Below are 19,633 nucleotides of genomic sequence, written 5' to 3' on the forward strand. Positions count from 1 at the left end.
GATTTCTAGGCTGAAGGAAGAGAAGCATAGACCTCAGGCACCTAACATTTGTGTCAAAAACAAAGACATTCAGTGACATTCGGATAGGCAAAATGCCCACTGCCAACTAACAGAAAGTCATGACCCTGTATAACCGAGAAAGGAAATTAGTGAAACCTTGTGTATTCACATATTTCCACCCTATTTCCAATCTGTCACTGGATTTGCCAGATGTCATGTGGCTGAAAACGGCATGTCACGGGATCAAATTAAATTATCTCGCTATTGGCATATTCAGGCACAAAGGATGTACTAATTAATTGCAGCTACAGCTTGCATAGTCTTTACGTAAGTATTAAGAGAAACATATTAAGCATACCAGCAAGACTAAAGTTATGGCAAAGACTTGCATGTTGCAGTTAAACAGAAATGGTTACAGAGGTAAAAGTAAGTGTTGTGTTCAAGAATGTTTGTTTGAAAAAAAAAACACTGAAAATCACATCCTGTAAATTTGAAATGTTATGTTCTTGGGTCCACGGTATAGCAACCAAGGGGTCTGTTATAATGAGGATGGCGGAGAAAATGCAGATATTGTGGCAGGTTTGCATGAGATGATTCTGTAAGCAACAGACAACCTGCTCTCTTTGATCTGTCTTTGCTGTTGTGAACAGACAAGAAGGGGCACACAAAGTTCCAGACAGTAGCAGAAATGATGGAGGGCAATGTCAGTGCAAATCAATAAGTTGGAGTCTAGGGGACTGGACCTGCTAGAGATTGTAAAGGGCTCGTTAGCAACAGAACTGCAGGGTCTTCTGAGGGCTCTTCTGTTCTGATGTCTAACTAGATAGGCAGTATACACATGTTCAAAGAGATAATTGCATAATGAGTCATACAGAAAAAATGCCACAGTTCTAAATGCTCCCACTCCTCATGTTTTTAACTACCAGAAAGCTCCTAAATCATTCAGAAATCTTTAGTTTTAGCTGCTCAGGAATGTGACATGAAAAGATATTTCCGTGAGTGATCGCGACAGCCATGCCTGAGCATCACGGTGTGCGTGTAGCTCTGCTCTTCGTGTATTTGTGTGGGCGTGATTTTTGTTAGAAATAAATGTGCTTTTTGCAACGTCTAAAGAAACCAAATGGCACAAAAGGAGTCCTAGTCGCAATAATTACAGAACTGAATGTTATTAAGGTAGACCAGATTCTGTGTTCATCTTTATTTCAGTTTCCCTGGAACGTTTTGTCAGTAGATACCGCCTAATAGATCAAACACCACCTAACAGACAGATACAGATCCATTGAGCAGGGGGAAGGTAAATGTGAAGAATAGCCTACTGCAAACGAGAGGCATCTTGCATTTAACTTGCTGCAGCTCTTTTAATTAGTAAGCCACATTAAGAAATGTTCTCTAGCCTGACCTGTAAGTGGGAAAGTGGGGCAATTGGCCTGCATTTCTCTACAAGCAGCAACATGCTCTTTTCACAACCTAGGCTGCTTTTTTCTCTTCACTCAAAAGTGGCATCGGTTGTTCATATATAAATGCAGTGGATGTTTCTCCCACTAACAGTAATCCTTGTTACATGAGCTTAATTCGTTCCTCAAAAACTTGTATAACAGAAATTAAATTCCCATTCATTTCCGTGTTATAATTACCCATTGGTTTCAGAACTCAAAACCATTTCCTCAAACACCAAAACTCCATCTAAATACAACACTGAATGGTATCTCCATATAAAAAAGCATAACTTGAGTGATAAATGATTCAAGTAACATGCTTGAAATCATTAAACAAGGCATAAACAATAGATAGGAAAACAAAAACATTCCTGTTCATTTACAGTACAGTAGATGCATTGTTAGTCATTAGCAAATGCATCAACATTTCTGTAACAGTGATGTAGTACTATCCTGTACTATATCACTTAACACACACAAGCCTTTATTATACGGAAGTTAAAATCAAATAAAAATTGAAGTAAATTCCTCATCCAAGAAAAAGCAAGAAAAAAGAATCTCAACAATGCTTCACAAGGGCCCAGCTCGTAAGAGTCAACATCTGTTCATTAAATGAAAAAAATAATAGGAATTTCTCCTTTCTAGTATAAACAAAAGCTTGTATAGCGAGGGATTACTGTATTGTTTCCCAAAATGCTAGGAAAGGACTTCAGGACCGCACTGCAGGTCCTGTCCAGAGCCGTTTGTGTTGAAGTTTAGCAGGCCCCTGCGGAGTCGAGTGTTTTCAGCCAGGTGCACGGGACTCTGTTTTGCTTGTGCCGCCGCCGCTAAGCAGTACTGAGCCCCTTCATGCAGCCGCTTATCTCGGTTTCAAGGAAAACACCGTTTAATGTGCATCAGGGTGGACCAGTAGTAGTGCTTTAAATGGAGAGCTCGTTCAGGTATGCGTTTGGCACTTGTAGTCAATGTGAGGCGCCAAGGACGTGCTAACGAGCCCCTAATTTAGAAAGCGGCGGGATCACATTTCTCCGCGATCGGGATTGTCACATTGTCCTCTCGCCTCTTTATATAGAGACTCGTCATGTGGAAGTAAACAATCTCGACGCAGATAAGACAGCTGCAAGAATATTTCAAGCACCCCAGGGTCCATATATGGCACCTTGGCTGTGTCGCAGGGCGTGATGCAGACGCTTATGCATAAGACACATTTTTGTAACAGACCGCTTATGTGAAAACCACCACTTTTGAAGGGTGCACATTTTAATGTGCCAGTGTTCTTTGATATGTTTATTGCATTGCGCTGTATTCAACTAATAAGGACATTTCAGTAGTCGGTTAAAATACTGATCTATGGTGATTGGTTTCCAATGTTGGCCTGTCCATCAAGTTCAATAGTAAATGAGAAAACTAAATACATATTTATAACACTGACCAACAAAGATAACCAATAACTAATTTATTGTACCCATTTAGATCTGCTGCTCTTATATACGCCCATTATATATGCTGGTGTATATATATAGTGTATTGTTGCAGAGAAATGTTAGAACCACCTTGGAAATGACTACAGTTAATGATTGATGCGTAAGAGTCACACTGCATCAATGCATAGAAAGGGCCAATAAACCTTTAACAATGTCCCTTACCTTTGCTTTCTTATAGCCTTGTTTCATTTGTAAAGAAATATAAAGTTATCTAAATACTACAGTTTTTTAGTTGTAATATTAGAATATTATAACATTTATATGTTGATATCTAATTTATAATGGTTGCATTACAGCTATTTATGCTGATGTGAAATATCGGTGTCAGACAGATTCGGTCAAAAGAGAAAATGATCGGGATGGGGAGCCTCAAGTCATGCAGAATGCTTGTGGTTTGTGCTCCATTAAACATGATTTTTGCTTGATGCAGATTACAGATGGTGAAGAAATTCATAGCATGTATTACTTATTTTAATTTCCCTTTAGTTATGAGGAAGTGTCATTGTCTTTAATGACATTTTTCGGTGAAATGCAAACCCCATTATTTGAAAGACTAGGCATGCTGATCTCAAATATGAGCCTAGCGCTTATGGATCTGCAGGTTTATAACTGTGTTTTACAAATTAACTTGAAACAAACTGTTTTCCTGAAGAGTCCACAGTCCTATGATTGACTCTTACAAATTTCATTGATCCTGTACGTATTTTGCCATAATCCATATCTTTCTTTTTGATTGAGTTCACAGATGAGATTGTATTAAATACTGTTGCTAAGCCATAGAGATGCTTGATTTTTAGAATTGTTTCGTAATGGGGATAAAGAGAGATGCACGCTGACAGCTGGATTAATATTGACATCTCTGCTATCCATTACAGTATTGACGCAGTGGCTTTCTTATTGGTGCCCTAGTATGAACATGATTAGACAAGTCTTCTGCAGTTAGTGTTTTTAAGGTCAATGTACATTTAATGTTGTATTCTTAGGTCTGACCAGCCTTTTGATACATAGAATATTATTCTTAGCAATTAATGGGGCATTTAAAGAATTGTGGGCATGACTAGGACGGATCATAAATAGTTTTGATACACATTACAGACATGCTTTGTAAGAGGTGTTTAACCCAGTTTTCTAATAAAAGAAGTACTATCTTGAGATCAGATATTGGCGTTCACACAAACACACACAAAAAAGATTAAAGAGAAATAGAGATTGATTTGAGGTGTCTTTTTCTTTGTATGAATAGAGAGAGAAGCGCAAGCTATTAGGTCAGTAGCTGTAGAAGCACCCAGACCCTTAGTTCCTGCAGGGAATGAAGATTAAGGTTTTGCTGGTAGGTACTGATGGCATTTTCCCAATAATACGTATGGATTTGACATTATCATTCCCTGGGTGTTTGCTAAACCCTGCCACCCAGAAATGTTTTCCGTCAGACTATTGTGGGACAGAGTTTGTAATCCTTTTCTTTTGGATGTGACATTTTCTCAAAGCAAGTAGGAGGAGGGGGTGAGGTGGTGTGTGGGGGGGGGGGGATCAATATTTAAGAAATCACAAAGTAAACAAAATTAATGCCAGGCATAGGAGCAGAAGTTGTAGTATGGCTGAAAGTCCAGAAAGTAACACTATAGAGTGGTCCGGGTGACATTCATGCATTTAATCATTTAGTAGTCTTGGAAAAGGGCATCTAAATGGTCACTCTCAAATTGAGGGGGGTGGGGGAGGAATGTATATAAAACGGATCCCAGGGCAATAATTAGCTTTTTTGCTATCTCTTATAAACTTCCTAAATTGGATTCTATAGTAGAGTCACAGTGAAGCCTGGGGCCCTTTTTTTCTCAAGCCAACTGATGATACAGCTGACTTGTCTGTGTGATAACACAGTAGCCTCATTTAGATCCATTGCTAATAAGTGGTGTTCTCTAATTGGGACCTGAACAAACAAGGATTGGGAGAGTGATCAGACGGAAAGCGACACCACAGTTTGCACGCCTGCAGGGGCAGAGATGCATTTGCTGGATGGAAGTCAGGGGTTTTGTTAGAAGCGGGTCCTGTGTAAATCTCACCGTGTCAGGACATAGCTGTACATTGTAAAGCTGTGGCTGCACACTGATTGCCAAGCACGTAACAACATTTCTGAATGCTTTACAGCAGTGATTCTTAATTCCACTTTTGGGAGACTGCTGGCTGTCCAAGATTTGGAAACTGCACCTGACCCTTTTAATATCTACATTGTTTCACATTTCTCCCATTTCCTCAAATGCATGTACTTACACAGCAACATGAAAATTATAAGAAGCAGTACAAATTGTTTTTTTTTTGCTGGAATCCTAAATCTGGAAGGCTAGTGTCTTTCTAGGACTGGAGTTGGGGAAAAAATGCTCTACAGTAAAGATCACGTTACTGGACTTTTTATGTGATATACATACCAGCCTCTCTTGTGTTTTACTGATTTCCTGGTATAAATTGGCAGTGGACAGAAAAAAAAAATCAATTACACCATTCTGTGAAAGTCGGGTATTCAAAGTTAAATCATCATGGAGGGTTAATGTTGATTAGAATGTGAACTTACAGGGAGTGGGGGATAGATGGATCTATCCTCAAGGGTCTGAGAAGTGTCCCTGATCAGCTGGTTTGACTTTGATTTGTGTTTCCGGCATTGGTTGGGCAAGATGTCAGAGGCTAAAATATTTTAAAGATGTGTGAATGACTCAGCAGGGTGCAGAATGGAGGAGCCCGTCATAATTTCCTCATTCTCCCATTGTGGTCACAGAGGTGGACACTGTAAGCCAAGGTCTAAAAAGACAGTGGCGAATTGATGATTCCAAAGTGGATGGATACATAAATGATGGCTCTAAATGTATTAAAATATGCTGTGGCCATTTTATAAATTTTGAAAACTCCAGGGCATTTCTCTGAGCTGTGCGTGTCTGCATCAGCACTGAGAGGCAGGAGGGTTTTAGAAGAATTTAAATTAATTGTATCAAGGAGGACAGGTTCTAGAGTTTTTTTCCCCCCTGAGTCCTGTCTCTGGTTTGGGGTAGGTTTCATGTCCATTTACAAGACAGAAGGCAGAACTAAAAAAAAAATGTGATACCAGTTAGTTTTCTTTTTGTTGTTCTTCTGCTATAAAGACAAAAGTTTTGTTTTCTCCAAAGTTAGTTCATGAGGCTCAAAGGCAGAGATGGAGGAGAGGCACAGTTGACAAAGAGACTCGACTGCTTTGTTCCTGCCTTCAGTCTTCGATAACTGTGGAAAGTGCCCTGGAGCAGAGTGACTCTGCAGTGCCTCATATTTCACAATGAATGGACTGTCCTTGCCACGAACAAAGTAGCTCTTACAGCAGCTTGAGAAAAGCACCCCCTGGCTTTATTTTCTGTTTGTTGCTCAATGGGGTCTCTCTGATGGCATACACATCTATGGCTATCTGTGGCATTCAGGATGTTTGATTCTTCAACTAGAGTCATTCAGTGCATAATGTGCAAAAGCCTTTTGTAATGGCATACCTGGGAGAGCAAAAAGCATGTGCTTGTGTTAACAAACAGCGATAGATCTTTTTATTTTCAGAAATCGTACAGTGGTATCTACCTCACCAAGGGTCGTTGTTCAGGGCTTTGACTTTATTGTGCAAGAGGAGATTGTGATCGGTTTCCTTTTAATTATCAATCAAATGGAGTGTAACACTTGAAATGGGAATATACTTTTTTTTAGGCATTATTTAAAATATAGTTCCTAAAATTTTGTAAGATAATGGTTTAGCTGCGACTGAGCATGAAAGATTCGTGAAAGCACTCTTTGGTAAATGTGTTTTTAGTCTTTGATTTTCATTTTCCTGTCCTGTTTCTTAAATTGAAGAATAAAATCCCACCATAAAGGGTTGATGGGTGTGTCTGGAAACATGTAGTTGACAGGTTCATGAAGCTTAAAACCAGCAGGTTGTATATCTAGGTACAGAAGCTAATCACAGCAGAAGAACAAGGCTGCTGATTAACAACACAAATCCATGCCTGGTGTGTTTGTTATAAAGTCTGTGCTGTAATTTGTACTTTGCGGAACAATGTTCCCAAAAAAATGATTACATACCATCTGGCCTCATCTAGCCATATGTATCGTTCAGATTAATGCTATGAGTAAAATGCCTTTATTATTAGTGATCTTACAAAGAACACCTTTCAAGGTTATGTTGCTCTTGTAAGAGTAAATAGTCACCATCAATTATTTCACTTTATATGGAAGCTTGTTTAGATAGTTCTGCTTTCTAGTGTAGTGAAAAGGCCAGAGCTAATAAATATTCACATAGCCATAATTTATTAAGTCTTCAGTAATGACTCTAGATTTCGGGTAAAAGATATGCTAACATCACCTTTGGAACAAGCACAGATCTGGATCAGGTTGTTTGATTTTGTCGTGTGGGGCCTGATGCATATGCTCTATCAGAACATTGATTTTACATCACAGATGCAGCAGTACTGAGGAGAAAGTTCGGCTGCTCTTTGTATAGAGTGCTGGTTGAGTTACAGCGGGCCTCTGCAGTACATGACACCTTTTTGATTTAACAGTAACATCACCCTGACAGCAGGTCAAACAGGGCCATGTGGGGGGTTGTGGGAAACGGCTCATGTCCTTGGCTGTATTGTCGTACCCGCTGGCTTATACCATCACTTGCAGTGCCTGGCGACCTTCACACTTCCTCCATGTAATTCCAAACTCAGTGGGCAGCATAAGATGCCACTGTGACACTGGCGTCAGTTCTGTTGCTTTGCCTGTGCCAGTGTTTCAGTGGGCATGCTATGGTCCTTCTGCTGTGGAGTTTCTCGCTTTCACTCAACATTTTTGTGAGAAATGGATCCATGCAGCCATTGTGAGCCTAATCACCAGAAGTCATGAACTGTTATGGGTTGGTTATTTTTTGTTTTGGAAACTTGAACTTTCGAAAACTCAGCCTATCCTGTGTGTGTGTGGGGTTTTTTTTTTAAAACCCAAAAGATATCTTGTAAACGGACATCAGACTGACTGTTGTTACCTGATTGTGCAGACTCTGGGCAGTTGCAGAGTCCCAGCTGAACAGTCTTCATACTGGTAAACGAAGCTCCTGCTGACTGCTCCTCTCTAGGTCCTGTACTTGCCAGCCTCGACGTGTCAGTGCTGCCGTCTGTCTCTCCGTGTGGAAAGACCATGTTTAGAGCCGCAGTCCTGTTCACTAGTCGGCTACCGTGATCCGGCATTTGATCAGCCATGCAGTAAAAATAGAGGCCCGGTGCCTTCCTGTTATTCCGACACTGAGAAACGACATCACCCTGTCTATTTTGAGATCTTTCATGTCCAGTATCACACTAAATCTTACACAGCACCAGGCCTGAAGCGCACTGCTTTACACTGATCTTGCTCCCTTACTTCCCAAAAAAACATGAAAGAACTTCATTCAGCCCCTGGCAGCTACTGCACTAGAGTGCTATTGTTCTTCACTACCTTAAAAGACAATTTGATTTTATTTCCTTAGATCTGCCTTTTCTTGTTTAGTAGATTTATTTTGAAAATGCCAATTAAAGAGGAAAAACAAAGAGACCATCTGCAAGCAGTGCACAAGACGGCTAAGTGTTTGCTTATCGTGTTTTTTTTCTTTGTGAGCGCTTCTGTATCTCTGTAGTTCTGTGGCCTAACACGGAAACCTTGCAGCTTGTTTCATTTTTTTTTGCCTCTAAAGGCTTTTATTTTTTGTCAGATATCCCCGTTAATTAGAACTACTAACCCTCAAGCTTGGATATTTTTAAATAGGAGTCTTTTTGCATCAGTTTATCATGAATGAGGTGAGGATAACATTTTTACAACTGTAATGCATAATTTATGAAGACAGCCTTCTGTTGTGTATTTGTTGTCTTATTTTGTTGTATGATCTTTTTATCTGTTCTGGCGATACATAGTGGCTTTTTGGGTTTTAGAAATGCCTAATGCACAGTACTGAATGCCTGCTTTTGAGTCCAAGTCTGCTATAAGACTACCATGAAAGCATTGTATTTATTTTTAATGTTTTCAGTGTAAATGACCCTGTGCTGCTGTCTTTTGAAATACCAGCAGCCTCTTTTGTGAACTGAACTTGGGTTTTGTGCTATGTAGCCTTCTTTGAGCTCTTCCAAAGAGGAGATACTTTTCTTTCTGCAATACAAATGTCAATGTGAAATCTAGAGTCTTATTGTATTGTTTACATCAAACAGATTGACAGTGAAGGGTTTTGGCTCATTAAAGCAAATCTCGCCAATTCATTTGTACAGTAATTTGTTTCTTGTAGTCTATTGCGCGCTCTGCACTGTCGGCAAGTGTACCACGAATTTCAGTCCCTTATGTGAGCTGTGATATTTCAGCAGAATTTTAATTCAGTACTGCTCCAAAATTCAGGGAACGGCTGGCCGTTGTAAAGGTTATGAGGCTCTCCTGATCGGGGGGAGACCAGAAGGTGGTCCAGTTTAATGACTTATTACAAGGAATAAGGTTCCTGGTTTAAGAGTCAGCCTTGAGTCAGTAAGCCTTGTTCTATCACTGTGTGCCCTTTTGATCCAACTAAAATCACTGTACTTATTTTGACTCTGCATCACCTAGCCTGTAGGTCACTTTTAAAGGCTAATTCGGAAGACCAAAGATCCTTTTTCTGCAGTGTTGTGCTCTATATTCTGAATGTTCTGTCGTTGTATTGAAGGTCATTGTCAGTCACACCTGTCAGTAGAAGAGATGGGAGGAAATTATACAACAGAATTATATTGACTTGAAGAAACGGGAAAATACAGACATACAAGCAAATAGGCTGATATTTATTAGGTAGCAGTTGACCACACTTTGTGTATTATTAAAACCAACATTTTCAATTTTGTGTCCTCCTTGTATTCGAAATAACTGGGAAAACTCATCACAAAGTCCTGTGCACTCAGTTTCTACATGGAGTAATGTATGACACCTTTCATGTGAGTCTGTTTTCTATCCTATTCAGAAATGCAGACACAGAAACTACTGCAGCAAAAGAAATTAAAACCTAAACAGCAGCTACAGTGTGGTAGCATTTTTTCAGGCTTGCTGAAGAACGTTGGTCTTAAACATCCTTTTTTAATGATTTAAAACTATGTAGAACATAAATTGTATCTTATTTTTCAGTTGTGTGTACACTGCAACCCAACATATAACAGTTCTTTGCAATCCAGTTATTTTTTTCATTGCTGTACTGTTTCTGTTGATGTATGCATAGAGAGAGGTTAATAACAGGCTCAAAGGAACACTTTCCTTGGCGAGGGGGGCTGTGTGTGTGGATACTGGGTTTACCAAATTTAGCCAACCAGCAGAGGTACCGCATCCTACTTAGACCTCTAAGGAATGGGCACCGTTGAAAAAAATTGCACAGCCCTTTGAGTTGAGGTCTCTGTCGATATTCACTTGCTTTGAAGCCCAATAATCCCATTAGTTGTAGGCAGATAAATATGGAGAGAGAATGGTGTTTATGCTTTCCCCAAATTGGTGTGAGGTTATTAGCCGCAGATGTGCCAGGTTTGAGCTGCAGCAGCTGTGGGACTTAGCAGACTGGGAATGCCCTTGGTCTGTACTATTGCAAGAAAAATATTCCTTTCATCTTTTTTCTCATTCAAGTTTTCCTCCTTAAAAAAGGAAACCTTGATTGCTCTTGCTCTTGGAGGCCCAAAGCAACACCACTATAATGGAAGTACGACTCGCCATTCCTCTGCGTGTGATGCTTGATTTCGGCAGCTGTCATGGTCATTTCCATTTGATAGGTCCATCCGATAATGAGGCATTGCTCTTTCTGGTGTTTTCGAGCAAGAAGTTTAATCAGGGAGGGTCGCCTGAGCAGATGTGATGGTCACGTGTTTTGTTGCAACATTCTAACATGAACTCGGTTACATAGGCTTACTCTTGGGAATATCAAAGACGCGTTTCAGCAATTCTCCAATTACACATAGCACGGTAGTTTCAAAGGGAATGTTAAAGGAAAATGCAGCAAAGAGGTCACCAGTATATTCATTACAGACTATTCATTTTTAAGGGGAGCATAGTTCTGAGCATTTTTTATATGTTCTGTTCATTGATCTTTTCTGAGAACTAGAACTGTTAGTCACAGTTGTTGTTAATTTCTTTATCAGCCACGGTTGTGTGACACCCCTTGTCCTTGATGAAGTGGCATTTTGCTCACCCTGCTTTGTTTGTTACAAATGCATGGCAACTGTCATCACAGCAGCACTGCTTCCAAGCTCTTTAACGCCGGCACTTTTTATAAAATGGGTCACCTGCTTTCCTTTCAAAGGAGTGATGAGTAACAGTTGCCCTGCCACTGGGACGTGAGCTGCCCCAGCCTCTCACGGGTTGCTAAGTCTGAGGATGCGCTGGGCTTTCCGTGAAAATGCGGCTCCAATGTAAATCCGGCAGTGTTTAAAACCTGAATCAGTCTCCGAAATCCCTTAAAGATATTCTCCGCTAGATCTCCTGGCATTAAGGGATCAAAGCAACAGAACAATGTATTATCTGGCAGTGAAGGGAAGTGGAGAGAATCTTTCCAGACAACTGTCTCTCTGGGATTTACGGCATGTTCGCTGGTAGAGAGACACGGATTGTTTTAATGTTTTTTCCCCCCTGCGCTGTTTCACTGTAATGCCGGGTGTTCATCAAGCCGACACGGGCTAATATGAGCAGGGTTTTATGTTCGCAGCTCACAGCGGGGAGAGATGCTGAAGGCTGCTGTTTTTTTCTGCATGGCCAGGCTGTCGTGGTGACAAGCTGCTGACCACATCTTCCCAGCCCTGAGCCAAGAGGGGTTATTAAAAGTGGATAACATCTCATAAAACACTTCTGGACTGTTACATATTAGCTCACACCTAGCTGGAGTCAGAAGTTGTTTTTCCAAGATTGCAGAACAGCAGTACAGGTGCTCGACTCTTTTGACAAGCGTCCATTGCTGGTTCTCTCTGTGCTCCTTTCTTGGACAGGAACCCAGAGCCGTGGTTATGATTTGAATTATCTTCTAATTTCCTGACATGCCGGTTTTCAAACAACATAACTTTTTGCACCTTGCCTCTTTTCTTAACCTTCAACACATCAATATGACAAACATATTCAGATGCACAGAAGCTCAAATGAAACCAAACTAAAAATGGAAATGTCTTCTGTTGGCAGCTGGATGGAATTTAAAGTTCTGCTATCTATTAGCAAACAAGACTGGCAGAACGACCTGCTGTCATTTGTACACCACCTTGTGTATTGCCCATCAGTGTAGTACATCTTATCATAGGATCTTGACCAGCATGTGGGTAACTACTTTGAAGTTGATGCTTCCCACAAAATGAGAGTATATCGTACCTGATGGAGAAGCAGTGTTTTTGAGGTTACCCTAAGGGAAATGGTAATATCTACTTTTTAACACGTTCCACACTTAAAGGGCTGCGACTTCTTTTTTATTTTTGGTATGGTGGCAAGGCTTTGTCTCCTTTTTGATTGTGTTTAAAAGCAAGTGTTTCCCTCAACTACCTCCCTGCTGCAGTGTTTCTTCTGTCTGTTCTGAGCACTTAACACAGCTGCGCTCCCTCCTTCCTTTCTCTCCCCATGGTGTCCCCCAGGGCGACTCCCCTCCCAGTCTTGTGTGTGTTAGATAAGAGCCCCAGGCGGCTTGGCTCCGTCTTGTGAAATAATCAGTATTCGCCAGATGTCACTGGCAAAAACAGCTGTCTCGTGAATTTCGCCCTTCCATTCCCCCGATTGAGTGAGGTCGTCTGGGCTCCTTGCACAGTCCGGGCTAGAGTTCGCCGAAATAATTAAAAATCCATTGCTTTTTTTTTTCTTCCAAAAAGGGGCGCTGCCTTTAAAAGCTCTCTGAAGGCCATGTTGAGTGGTTTCAGGTTATTTTCGTTGTAACTGGACTCTCCTGCAGTAACTTGATTCACATACTCCCCCCCTCCGTTCTCTGTGATCAACAGCTTAGCCGCAGAGGAAAAACATATTTTAGAGCCAAAGTGTCAGACCGTTGGGGAAGGAAGGAATGTTGTTTTTGTGTGGTGTGTGTGCGCGCGCGTTTGAGAGATACTAGGTCTAAAGGATCCCAACCCAGAGTAAAGCTACCAGCAGAAGCAAGAAGCAAGGACTGTCTGGAGGGTCACCTCTGTAGGATAGTGTCGTGTGTTGAAATTTAGCTGTAACTCCTCTCATTGCTTCCACACACATTGAGAAAGAAGGCACTGTTCCTGTCTTCCAGAATGCGAAACTGGGCCAGTGGTCCGTTTAATTAACCAGTGCATGGTCTTCCAATCCGGTCGTGAGGAATGGGCAATATTTTCTCTTCAAAACTAGCACTTCAGTGGATGTTTAAAACGTTGTACTTCAGAAGTTTGCCCAGAATAATTATTGACACTCTGTAGTTTTGAAGTGTAGAATAGTTTAAAGGTTATGCCCGGTCACCAATTTCAGTTCTTCAGTTCTCATCACCAGAAATTATATAGCATTGTAATAGCAATACAAACCTTAGTAAAGGAATCTAAATAATTTTGAAGACTATCAGTCATCAGTTCTGTGTGCATTAATGGGGTTGATTTTTTTTTTTTGCTTCTAAACTCATCATCTCACACAAGTGGAAACAAGCCCAGTGTAAAGTAATTGTAAATGCATTCTTCAGTTGGGATGGGTTCTGCTTTTGCTGAAAGCCTTCGGGGGGGTGTTGACGAGATCTGTGTGGGGGGTGTGGAGGAGATCTGGCAATGAGCTCCGTCTGCGACGCTACCGAGAGCCAGATTGGAGCCAGAAGTCCATGTGCTGGAGGAGCCGTCTCATAAATATTCCCCTCCTGATGGAGTTTACCGCTTGACTGATTTTGCAAATAGGCTTTATTGATTAAACCTGATTCCGTTGGATACCACTGCTTTATTGAGTGCTTTGCAGAAAAAGGAAACTTTCACTACTTCTTCTTGACGAGTTCTGCAAGATTCACTCAGGTTTTACTTGTGCTAAAGCACTTTTTGGAGGAACTAAACAGTGGTAGCTCTTTTTTTAAAAGAGTTTTTTAATCATTTAAGAGGCACACCAAGAATGTCCATACAAATTTTATTTTGACACTAATAAGAAGGTATCTGGATGCGTTTTAAATCTTTAGTAAATGTAGTGTGACAATAACCCAGGGGTATAGAGGTGGTTCTTGGTTGCTTCCATTAAAGATTTATAAAAGCTGTCATGTATAGTAATAGGAGGCACCATAATCTGGGTGAACAGGTATTAAATCAGCGTTGAATGTACATAGAAGCTTGTACATCATGCTGGATTAGCAATTAAATGTTAAAAGCATGAGTTATTCCTGCTGCAGCACAAAATACCCTTGACACATGGTTACATAGTAACAAACAGAAATGCAGCTGAAATCACAACCTCAAAAGATGTGCAACAGATGAGTAGCAGAAGGCAGAACTGCTCCATCATTAAAATGGCATTACCCTCTCGTACGGCATTACATCGATTCCTTTAAGTAACAGATGAGAATCAAGCTTTCACCATTTATTTAGCCTGTAGCTGCTGTTTTTATTACCTAGTTTGATTGCTGTATCTGTATGAAATGCTTGGTCAGCATGCTGGGAGTTGTTAGCTGTAGGGCCTGATCTGAGAGAGTTCCAGGGTTGGTTGTATTTGTATTTACTCTGTCAGCAACTGCAGCGATACCGTCCCTTCAGTAGGTGACCTGTTATTCTCTGGAGCCAGTCCCAGAGCTTGTCTGCTTTGCTCTTGCTGCACCCTTCACCCCTTCCTTGTCTGATGCATGCACTTCGTGTTGGCTCACTCTCCTCTGGCCAGTGGCAAGCGCAGGATGAAATCAAAAGGCGGGATGGCACCTTCTTCCCAGGAGCCTCTTTGACTCCGCGACCTGCAAATTTATCAAGTGCTGCTCAGCCTTGCGCCTTTGCGCTGCTTCAGAGATGAGCTGTGGCGGCGTTTTTCCCTTTTCCCTCTGCAGACCGATCTGTCAGAGCATGCCACCCACCCAGTCATCAAGGGCGCAGCACACTGCGGCTGGGGCTGTGCCCGCTCGGTGCCAAGGACACAAGCTGCACTTTTGTTTCCGTACTCACTTACTCGCAAACTCTACATTTGGCGGCATTCCACAAACAACGAAAGAATTCAGTTGAACTGTACTGAAAAATACCGTTGCGATCCAAGGATATAGGGCTCCTGGCAAGTAAGATGTCGAGGATATTTTACAAGCTGATGGTTTTTATTAGCTGGCTGCAGCTACTGGTTCAGGACCTCGAATCCATGTCTGAACGCACAAAGGTCAAAAACAGTTTGAATAATGTAAACTGTGATCTGGAGTTTGTATGTACATGTATTATAAAGATATGCTAACCTATTAAGATCAGTGATTCATGTAGAAAATGATCTTAGGCGACTTCCATTTATCAAAATTCTGAAACAACCTACACACAGCTTAGCCACTCTGAGACAAGCTGTTGGTTATCGCGCTTGGATTGTGGTAGCTGAAATGTCTAAGGGCACAAGATCCCTTGGGTAAATGGTAAGAGGAGCCATGTTACGTTAAGAGTTTGTAAGGAAAATGCAATTACTACAAACGCTAGAAAGAAATGTTACGGAAACTCGGCGACAAATATGAGGCTGAGATTTTAACCAATGATGGAGTCAAGAAACCAAACGAGTGAGAAGGACTGGCGCCTTGGTATCCTATCTTGTCTGTTGCTTGCAGGGATGTTCTCCGACTCTGTGTGAGATAAAGCAGTCAGAAAACAGGCGGAACAGTGTGAACTTAATTTTTGAATTTTTTTGCAGATGGTTATTAAAGTAACAGACCTCCTTCTTCAATTATTGCATGTGCATTTGTTATTTTTCATTTAATGTGTCTGTTGTTAATAGAGTATGTTTCCTGGTATGTTGGTAAAATCGGCAACAACTCAAAAACCAACTTGCCTTTGTTTCTGAGAAATCTGGATCTGAGATCCTGTATTTCATAATGTTACATGTTTATCTTTTGACTCTTGCCTTTTTTCCATAGTGTCCTCACTTAGAATAGGGTCAGTAAGAACTATATGGAACTAGAGACCTAAAAGAATGTCTTTGAAAGAGAAGTGGTCAACGTACTAAACTATAGAATGCTTAAAAGCTGTGTTTTGCCGCATTTTCTAGTCCTTGCTCTGTGGACACACATTTAAGAAGGAAGGCCTTTTTACCCTATTCCCAGTCAATTAGTCAATCGAGATCTTTAAAAGCAATATGTTGGCGTGCATCTTGAAATGCTACAACTGAGATTTACTAATCTGGCACCAGTGGCTGTCTGTTGATTCTTAAATGTTTTAATATGTGATCCTCAGACTGTAGTAAAAGTAGTCACAGATTCCTTGTCAAAGCTTTTTTCTTTAATTTACATCTTTACAGATGTTTTTTTTTTTACCAGCCTTGGTTTTTGCGAACCTTTGTTTCAGAATTTTTTTTAATAAAGGTGAAAATAAAGCTACCCAGTTGGAGAATGAGCTTTACAGCCTTTTATTATTACAGGCATCTACTGAAAACCTCCTATGGTATTAAAGAGCGTTTATTATACAATTATAGTAATTACTCCCATACCATGCTTCCAGTTTGATTTAGTGTTAAAAAAATGAATGCATTTTTCTTGCATACTGCTAAAAGTAGCAACATCGCTTAACCCGTTTTGTATATTATTTTAGGTCTGAGGTAGGGTGAGAAAAATGTGAAGTGTAGTGACCAGTGAATCAAACAGTGTCCTCCAAGGCTTCAGGGGGATTATTGTCTTGAAAAAGTGAATATCTTCTTCATTTCACTGCCGCACAAGTATAGCGATGGATTGTGCGTTTTAGGAATATTAGCTGATTGAGAGAGATTTCAGCTGCATGTAACACTCCCACTTGATCCAACTGGGGGTGGGGTGGAAGGGCTCATGGGAAGGCTCAGGTTTGACTTCATGCCAAGTGTCCAGTCCTTTAAAGAAGATGGTAACCTTAATTGGGACACCTGCGTCACGTTGGGCTATATAGTTAGCCTTGCAGCACCACATGTAAGGTTTTGCATGGGGGCTACTCACTTGAAGAATAGATCATTTTAAGACTGACTCTTGTTTTGCGGCAGCCAGCCTCTGTGCAGGCCTGATGAAGTTGGGGGGTGAATATCCGAGTGCTGAGGGAATCGGACCCTGAATTGTAGCCGTTGCCTGTGGGCGAACAAAATTAAGATTATAAATGTGAGCTGCACCCAAGCTGTAGTGATGAACACATCTGCTAAAATGGATTGAACAAAGCCTTTGGCTCGTAGATCAAACTGCGCCGTGGTCTGGCCTCTGTACTGCATTCTCTCGCATGACAGCCACTGTATTTTGTCTGTGTTTGGTGACTTCAGGTACAGTGGGTAAAAAAAAAACAGTTGGGCGTTCCGTTGTCATGGTTATGTTTTGTTGATTTGCTGAAGGAAGCAAGTTAATTGCAATCCATGAATAATTTCAGTTCCTAATTGTGCCATAATGACTTTGCATGTTTATGTATTTATTTATCCAAATGGGACTAAGCCTTAATTGACAGGGATGGAATTAGCAAGGTTATGGTGTGCATTTTTAACAAAGGTCTGCTGGAGAGACCAAAAATTAATCAGGTTAAAACAAAAAGGTAAAACAATTCCTTCTGTAAGTGTTCTTTACGTAACAAACTGGTTTGTTTTTTATGGTTCTCACTTAATTTAAGAGGATGTCAGGCACAAATCTCTTCCTGGGAATTTTTTTTGTTACCTGTTGTTCCTGATTTATTTTTGCTGTCTTGCAGGCTGAGGGAGAGGACAACCTGAAGAAAATGCAGCTGATGGAGCTGGCTATTCTCAATGGCACATACAGAGATACCAACATTAAGACACGTAAGCTTCACTCTTTCAGCCTTTCCCAGTACATTGCATAAGAGAGGTTAAAGACTACAGGAGGCTGTCCGGCCTGTCTTGCCCTTTTGGTAATTAGTAGCTAATTGATCCAAGGATCCCATCTAACTGTTTCTTGAAAGAAGCCCAGATTTCGGCTTCTTCAACATGGCTGGGTAGCTTGTTCCGTACTCTCACAACCCTTTGTGCAAAGTGCCTCCTGTTCTCACATTTAAATGCACTTACGCATAGTTTCCACTTTTACCTTTACACTTGCAGATGTATCATTTATCGAGGCCATTTTATTCAAGACCTGTATGTAAAAGAAACAGGCTTTCTGAGATAAAAACACAATCTTTGCACTGCCCACCAAAAACACACGGCTGCTTCTTCGTATGACACATCACATATATATATCATAGGACATATAACATATGTGATACAAAATATCATATATATTTAAATAACTGTGACAGTGCAGAGTGCTAAACTTAGTAGCTCCACAGTAAGACACACTAGTAGTAATATAGTAACTTTGTACATCATGCAAGAACTAAGGCACATGTTCCTTGGTAAGCTGATACATGAAGGGCCCTAAATTTGTCACAGGGGAAATGGAGCACTTTGTGTTTAGGAGTCACTTGTTTTACGAGAGGTGTTGCTACTGGACATTGAAATGTTTGATGGGAACATTGGGTTAAATTTTGAAATTGTTAGGTTTTAAATTTTCTTTTGAAAATTAATTCAGTATGTATAATGACTTTTTAATGATTAAAAAATGGCAGAATAACATTTTTTCTTAACGTGTTAAAAGATTTTGAACAGAAGACTCCCAAAATTTAGTTGTAGACTTGGATTTCTTTTAGCTAGCATTCAAACACAGTGTTTGTGTCCTTTACTGAAAGATTCTGGGCCTTGCGAAGCACATTGTCCATTAACCTAAAGGAATTATATCCTGTGTGAACAAGGACAGGGTTTGAAACTGAGATAACATCTACTGGTCTGTACTTGTGCACTAATCACTGAAAACAGATGCAGTTTTCTGTTTTTTTTAACAGAGTGGCACTTCTGTCATTTTAAAATGGTATAAATTTTTACAGTTTTAGTGCAATTCATGTTAATGTTGGCTCCACACAAGGTAACGTCTGACAAGCCAGAAAGAAGATACGCTTTCAGTTTTTTCTTCTGTTACTTTGCTCCTGATGAATTGAGAGCGACAGCTTATCAGTAGAAAATCAGACTCTGATTTACCGCATTTATTGTGGTGTGTAGCCAGTGTTCTGAAGGAGTGACAGAGGACTTGATGCTTGCTGAAGATCTTTCCATGTGTTCTTTCATGTTGTCTACAGCACACCTGTAGTCAAGTTGTCAACACACAGCCCTTTCATTTTGGAAATGCTTTATTCTTGGGGAACTTTTTGGCTTTTGCTGACTTGAATTCGCTGGCATGTTTGTGCATGATTTATCTGACCTCTTGCATTTAAGACGTGTTTTTAAGCAATGTCTTTTTTGTCATTCAGCCCTGATAACGGCACTTAAAAAGTCAGTTTTTATGTACTGTGCTCTGGAAATTTATCAGCATAGGCTTGCTTATGTTGCTTCTTTTAGTTTTCTCTTTCTTTCTAGTTTTCCTGAAATATTAGAGAATTTCATTTAACTGACTTTTTATCAGTGCCTGTCTTATTCACCAAATGTAGCCGATCAGCAAATAAACTTAATATTACAGCTGTTTCGGTTGAACTGCTGACCACACACAGAATTTTTATCACTGTAAAAGCAGATGATTTTCTTTCTACTTTGCTTCAGTGCATTGCAGTTCTAATGTAAGATTAATAACCT

At 40.5% G+C, this 19,633-nt stretch overlaps 1 protein-coding gene across 4 annotated transcripts in view; it reads left to right on the forward strand.

Moving 5' to 3' along the window:
* qkia (QKI, KH domain containing, RNA binding a) overlaps positions 1 to 19,633 on the forward strand; it is an 80,379-nt gene that overhangs the window by 51,350 nt on the left and 9,396 nt on the right. For all 4 annotated transcript variants that reach the window (XM_088933127.1, XM_088933131.1, XM_088933130.1 and 1 more), the window contains exon 5: positions 17,710 to 17,797. In XM_088933127.1, coding sequence (XP_088789253.1) covers positions 17,710 to 17,797 — 88 coding nt within the window. The remainder of the gene's footprint in view (positions 1 to 17,709; positions 17,798 to 19,633) is intronic.

Source organism: Atractosteus spatula, chromosome 14 (genome assembly GCF_055471065.1).
Source record: "Atractosteus spatula isolate fAtrSpa1 chromosome 14, fAtrSpa1.hap1, whole genome shotgun sequence".
NCBI lineage: Eukaryota > Metazoa > Chordata > Actinopteri > Semionotiformes > Lepisosteidae > Atractosteus > Atractosteus spatula.